At 34.3% G+C, this 21,231-nt stretch overlaps 1 protein-coding gene across 3 annotated transcripts; it reads right to left on the bottom strand.

Moving 5' to 3' along the window:
* Positions 1-518: 518 nt before the first annotated feature.
* Positions 519-19,979, bottom strand: LOC137642707 (uncharacterized). Of its 3 annotated transcripts, none has more exons than XM_068375510.1 (4): positions 19,876-19,979; positions 14,202-14,419; positions 11,539-11,694; positions 519-1,589 (listed from the first exon to the last, which is right to left on the bottom strand). In XM_068375510.1, the coding sequence occupies exons 2-4, from the start codon at positions 14,253-14,255 to the stop codon at positions 1,221-1,223; spliced, it is 579 nt and encodes a 192-aa protein (XP_068231611.1). In that variant the 5' UTR covers positions 14,256-14,419; positions 19,876-19,979; the 3' UTR covers positions 519-1,220. The 3 variants fall into 3 exon arrangements, with proteins under 3 accessions (XP_068231611.1, XP_068231609.1, XP_068231610.1); XM_068375508.1 differs by lacking the exon at positions 519-1,589 and adding an exon at positions 6,113-7,527; XM_068375509.1 differs by lacking the exons at positions 519-1,589; positions 19,876-19,979 and adding exons at positions 6,113-7,527; positions 15,029-15,145.
* Between the last annotated feature and the right edge of the window lie 1,252 nt (positions 19,980-21,231).

The following is a 21,231-nucleotide window of genomic DNA, read 5'->3' as shown; positions in this document are numbered from 1 at the left end:
TTTTTTCCTCATTCAAATATTCTCTTTTAAAAAAATCGGATGATTGCACCAGTGGGCACTCCAAAATCAAACCATTGCTCTCTAGTCTTGGGTAGTGCCATAGCCTTTGTACCATGGTCTTCCACTGTCTTGGGTTAGAGTTCTCTTGCTTGAGGGTACACTCGAGCACACTGTTCTATCTTATTTCTCTTCCTCTTGTTTTGTTAAAGTTTTTATAGTTCATATAGAAGATCTTTATTTCAATGTTGTTACTCTTCTTAAAATATTCTATTTTTTTTCCTTTCCTCACTGCGCTATTTTCCCTGTTGGAGCCTTTGGGCTTGTAGCATCCTGCTTTTCCAACTAGGGTTGTAGCTTGGCTAATAATAATAATAATAATAATAATAATAATAATAATAATAAGTAACCCAATTTCTCTTTCCTTACAGAAAAAGAAATCATGAAATTATTTTAGGTTATTGGTAGTTATTCAGCTTCTAGTTACTTTCATTATACTTTATTAGAATATGAATTTTTCTGAACACAATGAGAATTTTTATGGAATACAGGAAATTTACAATTCTTCTAGTTCCTATTTTTACTTAGTATGATTTCTTAAGTCACTAATTAAGTAGTGAAGTAGGCATTTACTATTAAGATATCAAATTATACATTAGTTTTTTAAAGCAATGCGACATTAAGGCGTAGGTTACTAAATTTCAATAGTTTACCCATCAAAATAGCTTATCTGAAGAAATAGTAAAGACTATAGGCCTACCATTGCTTTTCCTATCCTCATTTATATTTTTTTTTCTTAATTTGTTATGGTACGAGTATAAAAAAAGATATGCATCTACGGACACAAGATACACAAGTAGGCTTCTGTCTCAGCCAAGACCTATAGAATTCTATAGACAATGGTTTCATCCATGTAGGCCTACACTGGTAAATGCAGAGGAAAGTAAGTAGACTGATTATATTGTACAGGGTAAACAGAGGTTGAGAATAACATCAAACATTTTATAATGTTGATCTAAATAACATTATCACTAAGGCAACATTTCTTGATCCTTATATCTGCTGCAAATGACCTTCATCGATGTAGGCCTACACTGGTAAAGGCAGAGGAAAGTAAGCAGACTGATTATATTGTACAGGGTAAACAGAGGTTGGTAATAACATCAAACATTTTATAATGCTGATCCAAATAACATTATCACTAAGGCAACATTTCTTGATCCTTATATCTGCTGCAAATGACCTTCATCGAATGGGTTTCCCAAGTCGACGTTCTGCATCTGGTTGTTCAAGTAGGTCGGAGGCGGTGGATATGCTTCGGTTGGGAAGTTTTGCGGAGGAGCCTGTTGCTGCTGCTGCTGCTGTTGCTGCAGATTCCCTGCCTGTGGGGGCACGGGAGGAAACGATTCCGGAGGGAAAGACACAGGCCGTCCCACCAAGCCCCAGTAGCAGAAATAGACCTGTGCTATAAAAACTATGACCAGGAATAAGCTGAAAACCCCGGCAGCAATCCAAGCTCCCGTTGTATGGGTGAAGAGAAGGATGGCCGAGATGAATATTGCCAGGAGGTAGTAGCAGTTTTGTATCAATTCCTGCGGTAAATGGTGGGAAGGGGAAAATCATATTAGTAGACTGATTCACTAAAGATATATATATATATATATATATATATATATATATATATATATATATATATATATATATATATATATATATATATATATATATATATATATATGGCATCAATGGAACAACAACAACAATAATAATGCTGGTAATAGAGTTAGAAGTAATCGTAGAAAATGTGATTCTTAAATATAGTAGCCAACTGTACATTTTGTTAATCAGAGAAAAATTACGTAAAAAAAGAAAATGGAAATATGTCCAGGGAATAGTACGTTAAATAGGCTACAAGTTCTCACTAAGTGCTGTCATCATTTACACATTGGAAATGTCAAATACATGGTTTGTGTATTAACATGAATGTTCACAGGTGTTTAATATCTTATTCTATCTTTACATTTTTATTAATTAAAAGTGTTTCTGAGGGGCCCATTAAAAGATCGAGAATTTTCTTGATTTTCTTAACATACTCAGGCTTCACCAGTCTAATATCTCATGACTTTAATTTAGGTAGCATTGAAAGGGTTCAGCTCGCAAGAGACATTGCCTAACGTTTAATGCTTTAGTAATATGCACTTCAGTTAATGAAAATAGGGTAGGCTTATAAAAGATCTCGAGTCCGTTATCTAGAAACGAGAAGTGAGTTCATTGGTTTTTTAGTCGCTCACGATAATGGAGTCCGGAAGCAATTCTTCATATACACGTATCAATGATGTCATACTGATGACATTGTTTCGTCTCGATTTTTCAAACATAACAGCATTTACAAAATAAAATTTGTTGACGAGAGACAAAAGTTATGATGGTTAAGGATATATTGCCGTCTAGTTTTAGATGGGCCACGTTCGTCCAAAATGCATTATTTCAAGTTTAAGCTACTTGGAATGCATTAAAAAAAGCGTTAATGGATGTTCTTACCCTCTTGAAGTAGGGTATCGAACATGGATTTTGACACGTATAGCCTTGATCACACAGGGGAAATGGACGGAATAATGAATAATTCATCGGTGCTTTCCAGTATCACAACTTCGGAAGCAATTGATGGTACTGAAGTAAAGCATTTTTACGCATGACAAATTAAAGCCAGGTGAAACTTTCGAGAATCACAAACTATATAAAGCTGTGGATCTGGGTTTTAGGGGAATAGGCCATAGGCCTATCTGTTGAGTTTTCAGTAGCCATTTCCTGTTCTCTTTAACGTGGTTTTTGGCTCTGATATGTTCGGTACCTATAAGGCATTGTGTCTCTGCCGCTCATGAGTGACATTTAAACGGCAAAGCATGAAACCCAGAAGTAAATAAATTCCTCAACAACTTCTTTGTCTGCATCTTTTCCCACTTCTATGTGGAATTGGTGTTTCTGGCAAGCTTTCTCCATCTAGCATTAATTTTATTCTGATATTATTCACTGTCTATATCCGCCTCGGCAAACTGTCCATGGCCGGATGCCTTTCCTGCCGCCAACCGTCCCCATTTACCCGGGCTTGGGACCGGCACCAAGTTGAGGCTGGCTTGCCCCCCACCCCTCAACAACAAAACCAGTAAAATTTGTGACACTGTTACCTTTGGGCTTTCTTTTGAAATGTTTGCTATGGGATACACACCCATTTATTAGTGAAATAACCGAAAGATCGTTCATATTCAGGAGAGAAAGGACAATGTATTAAAGATCGATTATTTATAAATATGATCAGCTACCAAGCCCCTTATCCAACCAAGCTAATACGAGGGAGGTTAACCTGAAAACTATCCCCAACACCTCACCTATAGCCCACAAGGACAGTACGGTAAGGTTACCAACACTACTGAAAACTATCGCACCTGAGCGGGCCTCAAACTCCCGACCAGTAGAATGGGAAGCAGGGATGTTTCCAATTGGGTAGTACATCATTATTCCAGTACTTGGAAGAGTAACGTGATTTTATTGATAAATGCTTTAGAATGACATTAATCAAATTTCATCCAATTTTCATTAATTTAATATTAATATTAGGGTCATTATAATGTTAAGGCCGTCTTCCAGAAACAAAAGCAGTACAATATTGATGACAATATACACGGAAGGCATAAGAACCATGTGCATTTAAACTTTTAATCAGATAAAAGGTAACAAATGATGACTTGGCATATCTGAGAAAGTGCACTGGATAATGGTGGCTACTACTTTTGACGGATAGGTTAATTCAAGCGAGTTAGGCGATTGTAATGGAGACTGCTCCAAAAAGAACCCTTAATAAACACAGAGAGAGAGAGAGAGAGAGAGAGAGAGAGAGAGAGAGAGAGAGAGAGAGAGAGAGAGATTTCAATCTCAAAAATAGTATCTAATAGATTGCTCATCTAAAAAAGTGAAACTTACTTTGTAATTACGTGGCCACGTTTCACTTGATATATATATATATATATATATATATATATATATATATATATATATATATATTTATATATTTATATATATATATATATATATATATGTATATATATATATATATATATGTATATATATATATATATATATATATATATATATATATATATATATATATATATATATATATATATATATATATATATATATGTATATGTATATATATCTGACACAAACTCAAAAAGTATGCTGATGTGAACTTTCGGATACATTTATTGTAACAAGTGAGATGAAGAAGATTAGCGATATCATACATATATCATTCAATGACTTGAATCAATAGTTTATTAAAAATATAAAGAACAATAATCTTGGATGCTAAATGAAGATGACAGCGCTTAAAATTTAGCATATTTCGGCAATAATATGACAACACCTGTAGCTCAAGGCTCGGCACATTTGAGTAGGTTATTACTGATAGCTCTATGGTGAAGTTTTAAACAATGTTCAGTAAATCCGAGCATTTCCTTAAACCAAACACGTACCCGACAAATCTAAAATTCAAGATGGCGAGAGATGGAGTAGGAGCATCCAACCATGTGAGATCGGGAGACATTTCCCATGACACAAGAAAATTTGTTTCTTTGAATTTAACAACTAATGTGACTTCTGAATGTCCCAGTCAGATATGGGGACTGGTATATTATTATTATTATTATTATTGTTGTTGTTGTTGTTACTTGCTAAGCTACAACCCTACTTGGAAAAGCTGGATGCTATAAGCCCAAGGGCTCCAACAGGGAAAAATAGCCCACTGAAGAAAGGAAATAAGGAAATAAATACACTTCACGAGAATTAATTAACAATTAGAATAAAATATCTTAAGAACGGTAACAACATTAAAACAAATCTTTTATATATTAACTATAAAAAACAAAAGGAAGAGAAATAAGACAGAATAGCGCGACCAAGTGTACCCTCAAGCAAGAGAACTCTAACCCAAGACAGTGGAAGACCACGATACAGAGGCTATTACAATACCCAAGATTAGAGAACAATAATTTGATTTTGGAGTGTCCTCCTGGAAGAGAGGCACAATGTGGTTCCTTCATCAGGATAAAATTGTTATAACTGATTCTGCTTCAAGTGACCCTCACCCCAAGACCAAAGATCTCTGAAAACGGCACATGCCTTGGGTTATCCAGTGCCATTACGGTGAAATCACCTCCTTCAGTAACAAAATACTTTAGAAGGTGAAGAAAGGAATCACTTTAGCTTGCCCTTCTACTCGCCTAAGGCATCCATAACTGGGCCATCACTTCGCCTTAGACTCATTACTTCTCCATATAGCAGTGGAGGTGACCCTTGGCAGGTTATAGCCTACTTCATACCCAGGGGTAACTGAACTGAAGGTTGGTGGAATGCAAGATAACCTCATGGCATGCAGGTCATCCTTATGTGATTCACAGATGACTCGAAAGAAACCGAGTAATGGCAGAAAGGAGAGTCTAAGAATAATTTACTAATTTACTAATCTAAATGGCAGGACAGGATTAGAAATGAAACTATGAGAGATTACTCGAAGGCCAGATGTGGATGAGATCATGGTGAGGTGTAGATGAAGATGGTTTGGGCGAGCTCTTCGTACTCCCCAAGAGAGATTAGTTCACCAAATTTTCAACTGTGCTCCGCAAGACACTAAAAGAGTCGGACGAGGCCAGGCCTACATGGCTGAGGACTATGAAGCGTGAAGTGGGAGATGATGAACGGAGCACTATTGATTCAAAAATTCAAGAGAGAGACGACTGGGGAAATCTAACAGAGGCCCTTTGTGTCAATAGGCGTAGGAGGAGATGATGATAATGACCTCTGATTAGATAGTAACAGATCAACAATGATCCAACACTGGGTGTTATAACAGCCCCGTGATGAATCTTAATTTAATTTTTGGGGAAATCTCGATTAGCTGAATTATGGAAATGAACAATACGCTTTAATCAATAACAGCTACAGACTGTAGCATTTCTTAAACAAAAATCTTCATAAAATAAAGCATTTCGCAAAAAGGTTAATATTAGCAATAGAGGTTATAAAACAACATAATGTTGGTGGTATGATGTCACGATGAGTAGGTATTGAATATTCTAATTAACAAGTAGTATAGTTTTTTATTACATTTAATCTTAAAGACTTCCTTTTTTGAGTCTTACAAGAAACTGGGCTATATATAATTTACACGCCTTCATCACATGCTCGCATGAATACATATTCATATGTTGAGCTGGTAACAAATCAATGACATATGACCAATCAACTTATGGTTTTCTTGAAATAAGAGAAGTTCAGTAACTGAAATTTTGATGAAGGTTAAAACTGTCTCTTTATTAAGAGTAAATTATAAAAAAGGAGTAAAATCAGGTTTACATCATACAGGAGTCTAGGCAAACAGGAGCACAGGGGGCACTGAAATATCATTTGAATCAAGTGAATTTAAAGACAAAACTGATAATGTTTATCCTTGATAGATGTATTTATAAACAGCAAATAATAGCAAGTGCAGGGCTGCTTCAAGAATATACAATAGGTATGAAAAACATCATTCTGTAAGCATTCTAGAATTAGTAGATGTGTGATGTAGAACAAAATTTATTATGCACATACGAAATTTCTTCCGAAATAACAGCGAATGATTTTGGAATGGAATTAAACCTATGCTTACATTCTAGCAAGATATTCCCAATCTATTGGTAGTAAACAATGATGCAAATTTAGTACATGCTTCATTAGGTCACCCGAGAAGACAAATCTGAGCTTGGTAAACATAAAAGAAAGAGTAATTTTTTCCTCTCTCTAGATGTTTAAAAATGCTCACAGGTTGGATGTATCTTTTAGGTTGTGTTTTCTTTTGCTTAATTTATCCAGGGTCTTGGTTCACTCGTTATATATTTTCTTTCTTGATGGAATATAATTTCTCTGTCTTTGCTGTTAAGTATCTAATTCTTTCTCAAATCTCTTATTCACTGTTACAATTACACATTTGGCCCTTAGAATTGTCACCATGAAGGAACAAACGTTTGATATTTGATAGCATGAACAATATGCCCAAACTGGAAAACGAATCTTCTAAGGTCGGGGCTCCTTATTGGATTCCTTTGTGTAATTATGTGGAGGATAATTCATCGTTGGCGGATACGTGGGATTCGTCTGGTAATTGATTCCGTGTCCTATGAACCCTGCATCGACGCCGTCAGACAAATTCTGCTGTTGGTATCCTGTCTGGTATGAAGAGACATCATGAGGTTCAGCGCAGTCGATCGTGTCACTCTGAGATGAGGCCGTTTGCTGGTTGGGTGTCTGTACTAGGGTTAGTGATGGAGGGTGTCCATTTAGAGCTATGAAGGCGTAGTACCATTCCACGCCGTAGACCAACGTTACTAGCAGACAGAAGACACCAGCCGCTTTCCAGGAACTGAATATGCCAGTAAAGAGCAGGATGGAGGAAACGAGGAAGCAGACGACATAGAAAACGTAGAGAATCAGTTCCTGTAAAAGCGGAAAAGTTTTTACCAGTCTTTCATTGACGGAGTTTATTTGTAATGAAATATTATCACAGACATATATCATTCGTGCGCTATTTACAGAGCTTAATCACCGAGAGACAAAACAGGAATCTATATAATCAAATGAGACAAGGTAAGGAATTTTATGAAATGTGAAATGTCTGTAAATCATAATAATTATGTCCGGTAATCAAACTGTTTCTGAAGGTCAAATTGAGTGTTCGCGTAAAGAATAAATCTGGGCCAACTTTCGAAATTCCGTTTTGGATTATTTTCACATAAAGAATAATTCCATATCTTGTCATCGTAAACATATAAATCATGCTATCACTTACTTCCTGAAGGCATAAGATGAGTGACGGGAACGAATATAAAAAAGGAAATATCTCTTCCGATGGAACCGACTGGAAAACACGGGTGTTCATCAAAGGCGGGACTTTGCAAGCACAGTCACTACTGGGCCCTAGTATCAGTTGGGTATTTAATTTCTGACATATTTCTTTGTTTCCTTTCCTCACTGGGCTATTTTTACCTTGTTGGAGCCGTTGGGCTTATAGCATCCTGCTTTTCCAACTAGAGTTGTAGCCTAGCTTGTAAGAATAAAAATAATATCTCCGGGGAATATTTCTATTTGGCTGTGTCGTCTCCACTCGTAACTTATATCATAGCTTGAATAACTGACTAGCCTCCAGGCTAGTACAGCGGCAAAGTATTCGCCTAGCATTTGCTTGGCAGCAGATTGATCCCAGCCCGGGACCGTGAGTTTAAGCTGTATACTGGGGATGCCACTGATGTGGTTGGGCACCACGGTGAGGGGTTATGCTTACCCGTCTGACGTCCTGATGAAACTGGAACTGAAACCAGACACCTTTGACTTTTAACGGTCTGCTTAATCCATCATCAATGGGGTACATTTTCTTTCGTGTGCGTAAAACACGAAAAGTTGAAAGACTTGAGGTTTTTAGCAAGTTGCACTCTTGGTTCTTGATCTGCCTTGTTCGGTCCGAGAATGTTTTGGCTTACGACTGCAAATGTGATGACTCAGGGTTTCTCCAATTGCATGGAGGAAGATCTCTGAATACTTTCTGATCCTTTTCATGCTATGGAAAATATTGAGTTCTCTTAAAAGGATAAAAGGATACACCGAGTCGTCCTTAAGTGAAGAAGAAAACAAGAGAATGCACATTGGGGAGATGTTTTCAGTAACAAGTTAAGAAACTCTTCTTTAGTGGCTCGAATCTTTGTTGAGTAAGAATTGTGTTTTCTTTCCAGCAGTGGAAATTGAAGAAAAATCTATAAATTATTTAATTTTGCAGCGAAGAGATGAAGATGGGCGTGATTGCCCCAAGAACAGTTCTGTCGGTGCAAAGATCTGTTAACGGATTGCATTTCGTCACCCTCATAAACTAACTGCCTAAGTCATTTTCTCCCCTTGTTGGGAAATCGAAAAAAACCTTCTCATTTCCTAATTCTTTATATCATTGTCTTGAGTTTCAATTCACAAATTCTTAACAGAAGAATTTGTGAATTAGAATTTGTTAATTGAAGCTCAACACAATGATATAAAGAATTAGGAAATGAGAAGGTTTTTTATTTCTCAACAAGTGGAGAAAATGACTTAGGCAGTTAGTTTATGAGGGTGAAATTTTTTTTACCTGATGAGAATATGATTAAAGAATTGCTTAGCAAATTATAGAAGAAAACAGAGAATTTCAAATCCCAGAAATGAATGACATAATGTATCGATCAAATTGGTCAACTCTCGAATGCTTGACCTGTTCCACACAGAAAAAAAATATAGATCAGAGTAAGAATATTGCATTGATAGATATGTACATCTATATTGAAAAAAAAAATCACATACATATAAAATACGCAATAACGGATTTACATAAATCAAAGATATCATAAATCAAACATTTGATTAAAATATAGAATCCTTTGTATTTGAGATAAAATCATATAAATTTGAACAGTTTCCATGCTAATGCACAAAAGTATTAATATACATGTTCAAATCAGATCACATACACCAAAATTATGTATATACACATATAATACATATATACGTGTACAGTAAGCCACACAAATTTATTACTTTTCATTTTAACTATTCTCTCTCTCTCTCTCTCTCTCTCTCTCTCTCTCTCTCTCTCTCTCTCTCTCTCTCTCTCTCTCTCTCTCTCTCTTGCTATGCGATGAGGGTCACTTTCGAATTTAACGCCATTGTTTGATCTGAATTTTATTTATATAAAGGATAAACTTCAATGTAAGTCGTTTCAAAGTTTCCCTCTTCACGTATGTGGAAAGACCAAAACCTAGACATAGTCTTTCTATAGGTCTAGAGGAGGACTTAAGCCGTTCATGGACTCAGAGTCGATGTCCATATCTATGCTCGTTTACTTTTGGGGGTTTGCTAAGAAAATGGAAATTATTTGAGTACTTTCTTTCTTGGGTGATTGAATTTTGAAATTGAAAATCATTTTTTTTCTTTTTTTTTTATCTCTCTTATTCTCAACCGGCTATTGTCTAGGGGGCGGGGGGGGGGGAAGAGGGTGTAAGAACTTACAGTTTGCCCTACGCTCGTCACCGAGAGCTGTAGATTTTTTCATTGCCATTAGCTGTATTGCTGTTCAGCCTCTTTGTATATATATATATATATATATATATATATATATATATATATATATATATATATACTGTATATATAAATTTACTCCCACCCACACACACATACACACACACATATATATATAATATATATATATATATCTGTATGTATAAATTTATATAATGTATATATATATACATATTTATATATATATATATATATATATATATATATATATATATATGTGTGTGTGTGTGTGTGTGTGTGTGTATTGCTGTTCTCTGAATTCAGTATTGTGATTGGTAAATCGCAATTGTCACCTTCATTTGCTATGTTCTATTTTCAATTTTATTCTGGGAATGGTAAAAAAAAAAAAAAAAAAAAAAAAAAAAACCAGCTTGTGTGATATTTGAATTATCATGGAAGTTATAAATTCCAGTTATGATAAAACCAAATAAGTTTTTTCGTTGTAAATTCCAATAACATTTTTGAACCTTTCATCGACACATAGTATTCATCAATACTATGTGAAAACAGCAAAATTAAGATAAAATTTAACGTACGAATATCTTTCATGACAAATAATCACTTTGAATCACCGTTTTGCGCTGTAAGGTTACATGAAACCTGCTGGAATACGGAGAAATATTATCTGTAACATTGGGTAATAGGCCTACTTTGTTGATAGATCTGTTCTGTGTTATCTGTCATTGGAATGAACACGATTATAATAATTTGACTTCAAATGCTATTAATGACACTTCCTTGAAAGCAAAGAATAGAAACAATTTAACGTTGAATGGCAATACTAAAAATGCTTACTTAATGGTTGAAACACATATTTGGAATTCGTACAATGCTGGTGGAAATTATTATGTATCAGGCATCCTGTTTTTTTTTTTCTTCTCCTTTGGCGGGCTAAGAATATGCGCTTGGCGTTGTGTTTATATTTTCATGATCGCCATTGTGTGAAACAGGATACACCGGCGATGTAAAATTAAGTGAATAAATAAAATTTAGCTGTTTGGAAGTGTCAAGAATGTAAGTGAATAGTCTTTAATCAAGAAACTTAGTGTATGAACCGATCATGAAGAATTAGGAACTGATATTCCCCTTACACCTTGAGTGTAATAATGGTAATTTAAGAGCTAATTCAAACTCGAATGCTCTTACAAAATATCATTTTTAACCTCGAAAACTGTTGTAAAAGACAATATTTACGATAAATAAAGATATCACAATTTAAAATGCTGTTTCAAAAAGCCATTCTTTAGAGCAAACCAAACCTAATTAACTTGGAATGATGTAATAAAAGAAAATAGTTTTCAATTAAAAAAATAATTCAGTCTCGAACGCTACTGTTAAAAGACAACATTGCCTTACCAGCGGTGTACTTTGTATCTGGTTGTATCCCAGAAGTCTGACAGTCAGCAAGACAATGGCGTTGAGGAAACTCCCGACGAAGACACTCGTCATGAAATTTACATCGGCTACATTTAGTTGGCTGAAGTACAAGGCCAGGATGATGATGAGAAGAAGCTGAGGAGTAAAAAGGTATAGTACATCAGATGTGTTTATGGGTTACTCGTTAGAATAATGTTACGTATATAATGTACACACACACACACACACACATATATATATATATATATATATATATATATATATATATATATATATATATATATATATATATATATTATTATATTATTATTATTAGTCGGCGCCCACTCGTGTCCGAGTATTGGGTTCTGTCGTTAGCCATCAGCCTCCTATCAGAAGAAGGGTTGAGGAAACGAGAGAATGCCAGTAGCTGGGTATATTGTTTTGGGTGGTCGTGGCTTTGCAACGGCCACGCACACACACTTGGCCCACATCGTTTTCACCGCGGCTCAAGACATATGAGACAGGCGGCTTCTCCGATGTTGGTTGCATCAGGCTGCCGGGTTCTTGTTATGTCAAGGCCCACCTTGTTGCCTGCCCGACAGGCATTGCCCTCTTCCGCCGGCGCTGGGAAGCTCCGCCGTTGGGGTCTTGTTTGGTTTGATTTTGGAGTTTTCCTTCTCCCGTGTTTTCCAGCCTATATATATATATATATATATATATATATATATATATATATATATATATATATATATATATATATATATATATATATATAAATTAGTGTATGCGACTCGTCAAAATGACGGCTAAATATATAAATAGATATGAACACGCACACCCCCCCCCCCATCCGCTCCCCCGTTTCCTAACTATAACCCCTCTCACCAGGGTATGACTGTTCTCTTTCCCCCTACACGAGGGACGGGGAGAAACCGAGTAGGTATACGTGTGGCAATGCAACTGAGCGTGACCAGAAAAAAATCTCTCTCTCTCTCTCTCTCTCTCTCTCTCTCTCTCTCTCTCTCCTCTCTCTCTCTCTCTCTCTCTCTCTCTATATATATATATATATATATATATATACAGTATACACACATATATATTATATATACTGTATATACTGTATATATATATATATATATAATATACATATATATTATATATACTGTATATATATATATATATATATATATATATATATATATATATATATATATATATATATATGTATATATATATGTATATATATATATATTATATACTGTATATATATATATATATATATATATATATATATAAATATATATATATATATATATATATATTCGTATTACTTCAATAATCCTTTTTTTTGTCAAGCTGTTTGGTTCCATTGTATGTCTGGCCCCTTCCTGGAGTTACACTATTCCTGGATTTATTCTAATCATCATCATCATCATCATCATTTCCTCCTACGCCTATTGACGCAAAGGGCATCGGTTACATTTCGCCAGTCGTCTCAATCTTGAGCTTTTAAATCAATAGTTCCCCATTCATCATATCCCACTTCACGCTTCATAGTCTTCAGCCATGTAGGCCTGGGTCCTCCAACTCTTCTGGTGCCTTGGGGAACCCAGTTGAAAGTCTGGTGAACTAGTCTCTCTTGGGGAGTGCGAAGAGCATGGCCAAGCCATCTCCATCTACCCTTCACCATGATCTCATCCATATATGGCACTCGAGTACTTTCTCTTATAGTTTCATTTATAATCCCGTCCTGCCATTTAACTCCAAATATTCTTCTGAAGGCTTTGTTCTCAAATCTACTATATCTGTTGGATATTATTTACATTTTCATACCACGACTCATCTCCATACAGTAACACCGATCTCACTAAACTGATATATAGCCTGATTTTTATATGTAATTTCAAGCTATTTGATTTCTAAATTTTATTTAACCTAGCCATTGTCTGATTTGCTTTTTTCAATCTTTCATCAAACTCAAATTCTAAAGATCCCTTATTAAAGATCATAGTTCCTAAATATTTAGAGGATTCTACCTCATTAATCCTTTCTCCTACCAATGAATTTTCATCTTCCATTGCATATTCTGTTCTTATCATCTCTGTCTTTCTTCTATCTATCTTGAGCCCAACCTCATGCAATATTTCATGCATTCTGGTAAGGAAGCATACTCTGGGTCAACTAATTTCCTGTTACCAATCCAGTCCATTCCTTCTCCACCATCCCCAACTGTTCTGTGCATTTCAAAATACATGAGGAGGATAAACAACATAGGTGACAACACATTCCCTTGAAGCACTCCACTGTTCACTGGAAATTCATTTGATAGGACTTCACTAACATTAACTTTGCACTTGTTATGCTCATGAACAGACTAAATGAAATTTACATGATTAAGAAACGCAGGAATCTCCACAAAATTATTCTAATTATCCTGTCATATTTCTCATTTGTTTTCTTTCATTTTAAATTTTGATTGGCGGGCTTTTTAAAAAATCCAGAATTGCGAAGACTAAAGAAAATTGGCTGTAGGCTCATTTGGATCTATTCGATATGACAAGTTGCGTAGATTATGTTGAGAAGTTACCATTACAATTAAAATAATCTATGTATTAATTTCATATTCACCACCCCCCCCCCAAAAAAAAAATGTTACTTACCACTTCCGCTATCTTTAGAGCAATCGCCGGATGCCTCAGGATATTGGCGTCCATTTTATTGAATTCTTATTTGTCTTCTTATAAAGGTTTTCAAACACCGTATCACCGGGATCTGCGGGGTTCGAAACCTAGGTTTGATCGCCCTTCTGATTTCAGGAAGTTTTTGAATCTTGAATAGCGGCACCGCCTACTTTTGTTACCTTTTGTAGTAATTAAACCTAGGAGAGAAAATAGAATTGGTTTAGTAATTAAACATAAGGGATAAAATATGATTAGTTTAAAAGAAACCACTGTTGGCACAGTAAAGGTGGTTGACGATAAGAGAGAGAGAGAGAGAGAGAGAGAGAGAGAGAGAGAGAGAGAGAGAGAGAGAGAGAGAGAGAGAGAGAGAGAGAGAACGCAATCACCACCAGTTAAATACACCGCAGCTAGAAAAATATATAAGCATTTATACTCAAATTTGGATATCTCTGTAAGTAATTAGCGCCTCGAAAAAAATGTAATTAGCGCCTCGATAGAAAAATCCATACTCGGATTTTGATTTACTTCATAATATAATCAATCTCTTCACCCAGTTTCGCTCGAGTCTACTAAAATCCACGGTCTAGGTATACCCACGGTCTAGGTATACCAAGACCTTTGCCAAAGCGGTTGAGAGATGTCTTATTGAAAGACAAGCGTGTACATGCACATAGTCAAACAAACTAGTTAGACAAGGCAATTTAAACGTATTCTCAAAGTTTTCTTACTCGATTTTAAGGGCTGCCAACGCAAGGGCCCTTGTCTTACACAAGGTAAGGCAATCTAAAACGAACGAACGAACTTACTCTTTCCTATTATTCGGTACACGTGTCTTTAGTATGGCTTGTTCGTTCCTTGTTGGTGGTTCTGGTCTAAGTAATAGAATGCTGTCATGCACAATAGGCCTATGTGTCACCACGTACTATTTATCGGTTTAAACAGTCACGCGATCAAGCAAAATCACTAAAAGTTAGTTTTATCTAATCTCGGTTAATGATTTAATCATTTTGGACCTTTGAAAATTCTGATAAGGTTATTCACCCATTGTTTAATCAAATTAACTGTAATAGAGTGACATGCCAGGTGAGATAACGAGTTAATATACACGATAACGAATATGCTTATGCAAACAAACGTTGCAGAACAACTTACAGAATTGAGAGATTGAAAGGATCAAAATCATTATTTCATTCCTTACTTATAAGAAGTTTCATCATTTCAAAAAGTGAACGATTATTCTGGGAAATCAATGTAAAGAATAAGATATATAAATAAAAAGAAAAAAGGCAGCTTACCAAGTTGGTCAAAGAATGACTAACATGAAAGAGGGACGAAGTTATCTATATCAGTAGAAAATCAATGCTTGTAGGAAAACAAAATATATTTATGGTAAGTACAAACAAATTCCAATGTAGAGAGATTGAAGCAATAATAAAGAAAATATTCTGGAATTTATTATCTAACATAGAAATTATATCGGAATTAAGTATTTATGAACAGTTACTTTTATCTTTCAGTGAATATTTACACAATTATGTACAAAGCAAATTACATTGCAATCGAAGTATAAACTCACCCAAGACATATGCCATCTCCCCTATATCATTATTATTATTATTATTATTATTATTATTATTATTATTATTATTATTATTATTACTTCCTAAGCTACAACCTTAGTTGGAAAAGCAGGATGCTATAAGCGCTGTGAGGGCTCCAACAGGGAAAATAGTCCAGTGAGGAAAGGGAAAAGGAAATAAATTACAAAAGAAGTTTAGGAACAAAAATAAAATTCAAATGAATATTTCATATATAAACTATAAAAAAAAAGCTTGAAAATAATAGGATAAAAACTTCAAAATAACAAGGGGAAGAGAAACAAGACAGAATAGTGTGCCCGAGTGTATTATCAAGCAAGGGATCTCTAATCCAAGACACTGGAAGACCAGGGTACAGAGGTCATGGCACTGGCCAAGACTAGAGAACAGTGGTTTGACTTTGGAGTGTCCTCCTCTTAGAAGAGCTGCTTACCATAGCTAAAGATTCTCTCCAACCCTTACCAAGAGGAAAGTAGCCACTGAACAATTACAATGCAGTAGTTAACCTCTTGAGAGAATAGTAATTGTTTGATAATTTCAGTGTTGTCAAGTGTATGAGGAAAGAGGAGAATATGTATATATATATATATATATATATATATACATATTCATATATATATATATATATATATATATATATATATATATATCTATATATACATATATATATATTATATATATATTATATATATATATATATATATATATATATATATATATATATATATATATTGGTACAGCAATGTATAGAATATAGAAATCCACTTTAGATGGCATTTTTGGTCTATGAAAAAGCTTTTGATAGTGTGCACTAGCCAATTTTGTGAAGAGTCCTGCATTATTATGGAGGTCCTCTCAAATATGTAAATTTGAGTAAGTTTGTTCATGGCCATAGCAAAGACCTATCAAACGAATTTCCAGTGAACAGTGGAGTACTCCAAGGGAATGTATTGTCACCTATGTCGTTTATCCTCCTCTTGGATTTTGTTATGCATAGAACTGCTGGGAACGGTGGAGAAGGATTGGACTGGATTGGTATAAGGAAATTAGCTGAGCTAGAGTTTGCTGATGACGCTGTCCTTATTAGCAGAACACCACAGGACTCTCAAATCTTGCCTACCAGAATGCATGAAATATCATATGAGGTTGGACTCAAGATAAATAGAAGAAAGACAGATGATGAGAACGGAATATGCGATGGAAGAGGAAATATCATTGGAAGGAAAGAGGATTGGTGAGGCGAAATCATCTAAATATTTAGGAACTATGATCCCCAATACAGGATCCTTAGAATTAGAGTTTAATGAAAGATTGGAAAAAACAAATTAGACAATGGCTAGATTAAGTAAAATTTGAAAATCAAATCGCCTAAAATTACAAATAAAAATCAGGCTATATATCAGTTCAGTGAGATTGGTGTTACTATATGGACATGAGTCGTTGTATAACAATGTAACAATATCCAGCAGATTTTGTAGATTTGAGAACAAAACACCCAGAAGAATATTTATAGTTAAATGGCAGGACATGATTAGAAATGAAACTATAAATTATAAACTAGATTAGTCAAGGGCCATATATAGATGAGATCATGGTGAGGGGTAGATGGAGATGGTTTGGGGATGCTCTTCGCACTCCCCAAGAGAGATTAGTTCACCAAACTTTCAACTTGGCTTAGCAAAGCATTAGAAGAGTTTGAAGACCCAGGCCTACATGACTGAGGACTATGAAGCGTGAAGTAGGAGATGATGAATGGAGAAGGATTGATTTAAAAGCTAAGATAGAGACGACTGGCGAAATCTAACCGAGGTCCTTTGCGTCAGTAGGCGTTGGAGGAGATGATGATGAGGATTCTTTCTCACTGTTATCCCTACATTAAGAGGTCGGTTGCCTGAGGCGCCCTCTCCAATGCCTTCTATCAAAGGCATTCTTTTTCACCAAACCTCTTCTCTCCATATCATCCTTCATCTTATTTCTTAATCTAATTTTCTGCCTCCCTCTCGATCTTCTATCCTTAACAGATTCCTCCCAAGCCCTTCTCACTCCCTCCCCACCATCCATCCTCAATACAGGTCCACACCATTTCAGTCGTAACACTCTCATCACCTTTGTAATCTTTACTGCGCCTGCCATTCTTCTTATTTCATCATTTTCTATATTTAAAGCAATAATATTCTCATAATCCACGGCAAAATTCTCATCTCTGTTCTCTCAAGCTTTGTTTCCGATCCATACATTAACGCTGGTCTTATTACTGTGCTTTAGATCTTGACTGTTAGCTTGATTGGTATTTTCTTATCACATACCACTCCTGCTACCTCTCTTCGCACGCACCCCCCAACAGCTGCTTTTATCCTATTCTCAACCTCAGCCTAACGTCCTCCCTCCTGACTTACAGTAGATCCTACGTATCTAAATTGTTCCACCTGTTTTATAACCGAGCCTCTACTTTCATGCATAGCTATCCTGTCCCTACCTTCCTTACTGCTCACCACAGCTTCCATCTTATCCACATTTACTCTCAAGCCACCACTTTACAAAATTTCTTGCCACTTTACAAGCCTTCTCTCTGTAAGTCTTTCTCATTTTCAGCGGTAATCACCAAATCCTCTGTATATAGTAACTCCCACAACGCGTTATTTCTGATCTCTCCACTTGACACATCCATGACCACTGCAAATAAGAATGGGCTTAATGCTGACCCCTGGGGTATCCCAACACAAACTTCAAAAGTTTCTATATCCCCAAGTGCTGTTATTACTTTAGTCCTAATTCTTTTGTACATCATCTCTACCATTCTAACCAGCTTTTCTGCGACTTTGCACTTCTTCAAGCACCTAAACATCACTTCTCTTGGTATTCTATCATAAGCCTTCTCTAAACCTACAAATCGGGTAGTTGAATAGGTAGAACTTCATGTTCAAACTTAAACAAATGTTTATAGTTTGTCTTTTTATGGTTTATATATGAAGTATCTGTTTTAATGTTGTTAATGCTCTTTGAATATTATATTTTAATTGTTCATTACTTCTCATATCGTTTATTTAATTCCTTATTTCCTTTCTTCACTGGGCTATTTTTCCGTGTTGGAGCCCTTGGGCTTATAGCATCTTGCTTTCTCAAATAGGGTTGTAGCTTGGCTAATAATAATAATAATAATAATAATAATAATAATGATAATAATAATAATAATAATAATGATATATTTACACTCACATATATATGATGCAGACATATTTACACACACATCTATATTTATAAAAGTATATATATATATATATATATATATATATATATATACATACATATATATACGTATATATACGTATATATATATATATATATATATATATATATATATATATATATATAAATATATACATACTATATATATATATATATATATATATATATATATATATATATATATATATACATATATGCATATATATATATATACACACACACACACACACACACATATATATATATATATATATATATATATAGATAGATAGATAGATAGATAGATATGTATATATGTAATTCGTCATATTGTTTTAAAGCTCTTATCACTAGAGTGATAACAGAGTTGGCCAGCGTTGCTCCTTTCAACATTTGTTAGCTCTATAAAAAGTTAGCTCAAGTGAATTTAAACACGCACACACCCACACATATCCTCAGAGGAAATATAATCAAAAGTTATCAAAATAAAGTATATAGAAAATTGCCTCATTACTTAAGACACCGAATCAGAATAAACATTCATTCTATAATGTTTCAATGATTATGATATATTTTTCGTCTCTGAAAAGTACATGAAGATTCTTAATTACATCACAGATAATAACAATGAAAAGGAGCGAAGGAAGATGGCTCCTGTCTGACTGTTGTATGACAATGTTGACAGTATCTTCTATACAATTCCACCCTTCGTTCGTAATTTCCAAAGACTATATACTGAAGAGGTAATTTCTTTGTCTGCACTTCAAAAGAAGCGTGAAGTTACTAGACCACAACACACTTCATTAACGGCCAACCATTCGCGTTCTTACATTAAATTTGTCGAACTCTGTCTCCTCCGCTTCACAATCACTGCCATATCAAACTGGGAAGGAGGCGCTCTTTGTGATAGAACATTATTCCCTGCTTAGTTAAGAGCAATTTGCTGCGATATGGCTGGCTGATAAGATAGCGATAAGGAAGGGAATGGAGAATTTCTCTAAATGCACTAAACAACAGATTAAATCTAACAACTTTGAAGTTTGTGTGAACTGCTAATGATTTTAATGAATTAAACCACGATTTTGAGGCTCTTGGAAGAAATTAGAGGAGATATATGTTATAAATAGATAGAACTAATGATACAGCGTCTGCAGAAGGTGATGCTACAATATCAAATAAACTATTGAGGTATGAAATCTAAAGCAGTGAAAAGGGCAACAACATAAAAGAATATTTCTATGAGTTACCAACAACCAACATCATGAAGCGATTCACGCCCAAGTTCAAAATATCTGATAAGAATAATGAATTTGTGAAAATGGTTAGTTTGCAATTGCAATAAGGTTATGAGGTTTTAAAGTCAATTGAAGAATTTTTTATTAGAACTTTTAATTTCTTTAGAATATAATCTCAATAATTAATCGTAAAGAAATTTTTTTTAGAACTTTTAATTTCTTTAGAATATAATCTCAATAATTAATCGTAAAGAAATTTTTTTTAGAACTTTTAATTTCTTTAGAATATAATCTCAATAATTAATCGTAAAGAAAATTTTTTTGGAACTTTTAATTTCTTTAGAATATAATCTCAATAATTAATCGTAAAGAAATTTTTTTTAGAACTTTTAATTTCTTTAGAATATAATCTCAATAATTAATCGTAAAGAATTTTTTTTTAGAACTTTTAATTTCTTTAGAATATAATCTCAATAATTAATCGTAAAGAAAATTTTTTTTAGAACTTTTAATTTCTTTAGAATATAACTTCAATAATTAATCGTAAAGAAAAATTTTTTAGAACTTTTAATTTCTTTAGAATATAATCTCAATAATTAATCGTAAAGAAAATTTTTTTAGAACTTTTAATTTCTTTAGAATATAATCTCAATAATGAATCGTAAAGAAATTTTTTAGAACTTTTAATTTCTTTAGAATATAATCTCAATAATGAATCGTAAAGAAATTTTTTAGAACTTTTAATTTCTTTAGAATATAATCTCAATAATTAATCGTAATATTTGTAGAAGCTGATGTATAAAAGGAATTATAAACTTCTGTAAACCAGCAATCACTTGATAAAGACAGTTTTGTCGAAACATTGCTGTAATGAATAAAGATGAAGAAAAGGAATAATTATCGCTCATTTAACCAAAGGATTACGTCTAAAAACTTAGAGAAGCTAAGGAA

Source organism: Palaemon carinicauda, chromosome 6 (genome assembly GCF_036898095.1).
Source record: "Palaemon carinicauda isolate YSFRI2023 chromosome 6, ASM3689809v2, whole genome shotgun sequence".
NCBI lineage: Eukaryota > Metazoa > Arthropoda > Malacostraca > Decapoda > Palaemonidae > Palaemon > Palaemon carinicauda.
The sequence above is the reverse complement of the archived record's forward strand: the minus strand, read 5'-3'. Positions and strand labels throughout refer to the sequence as shown.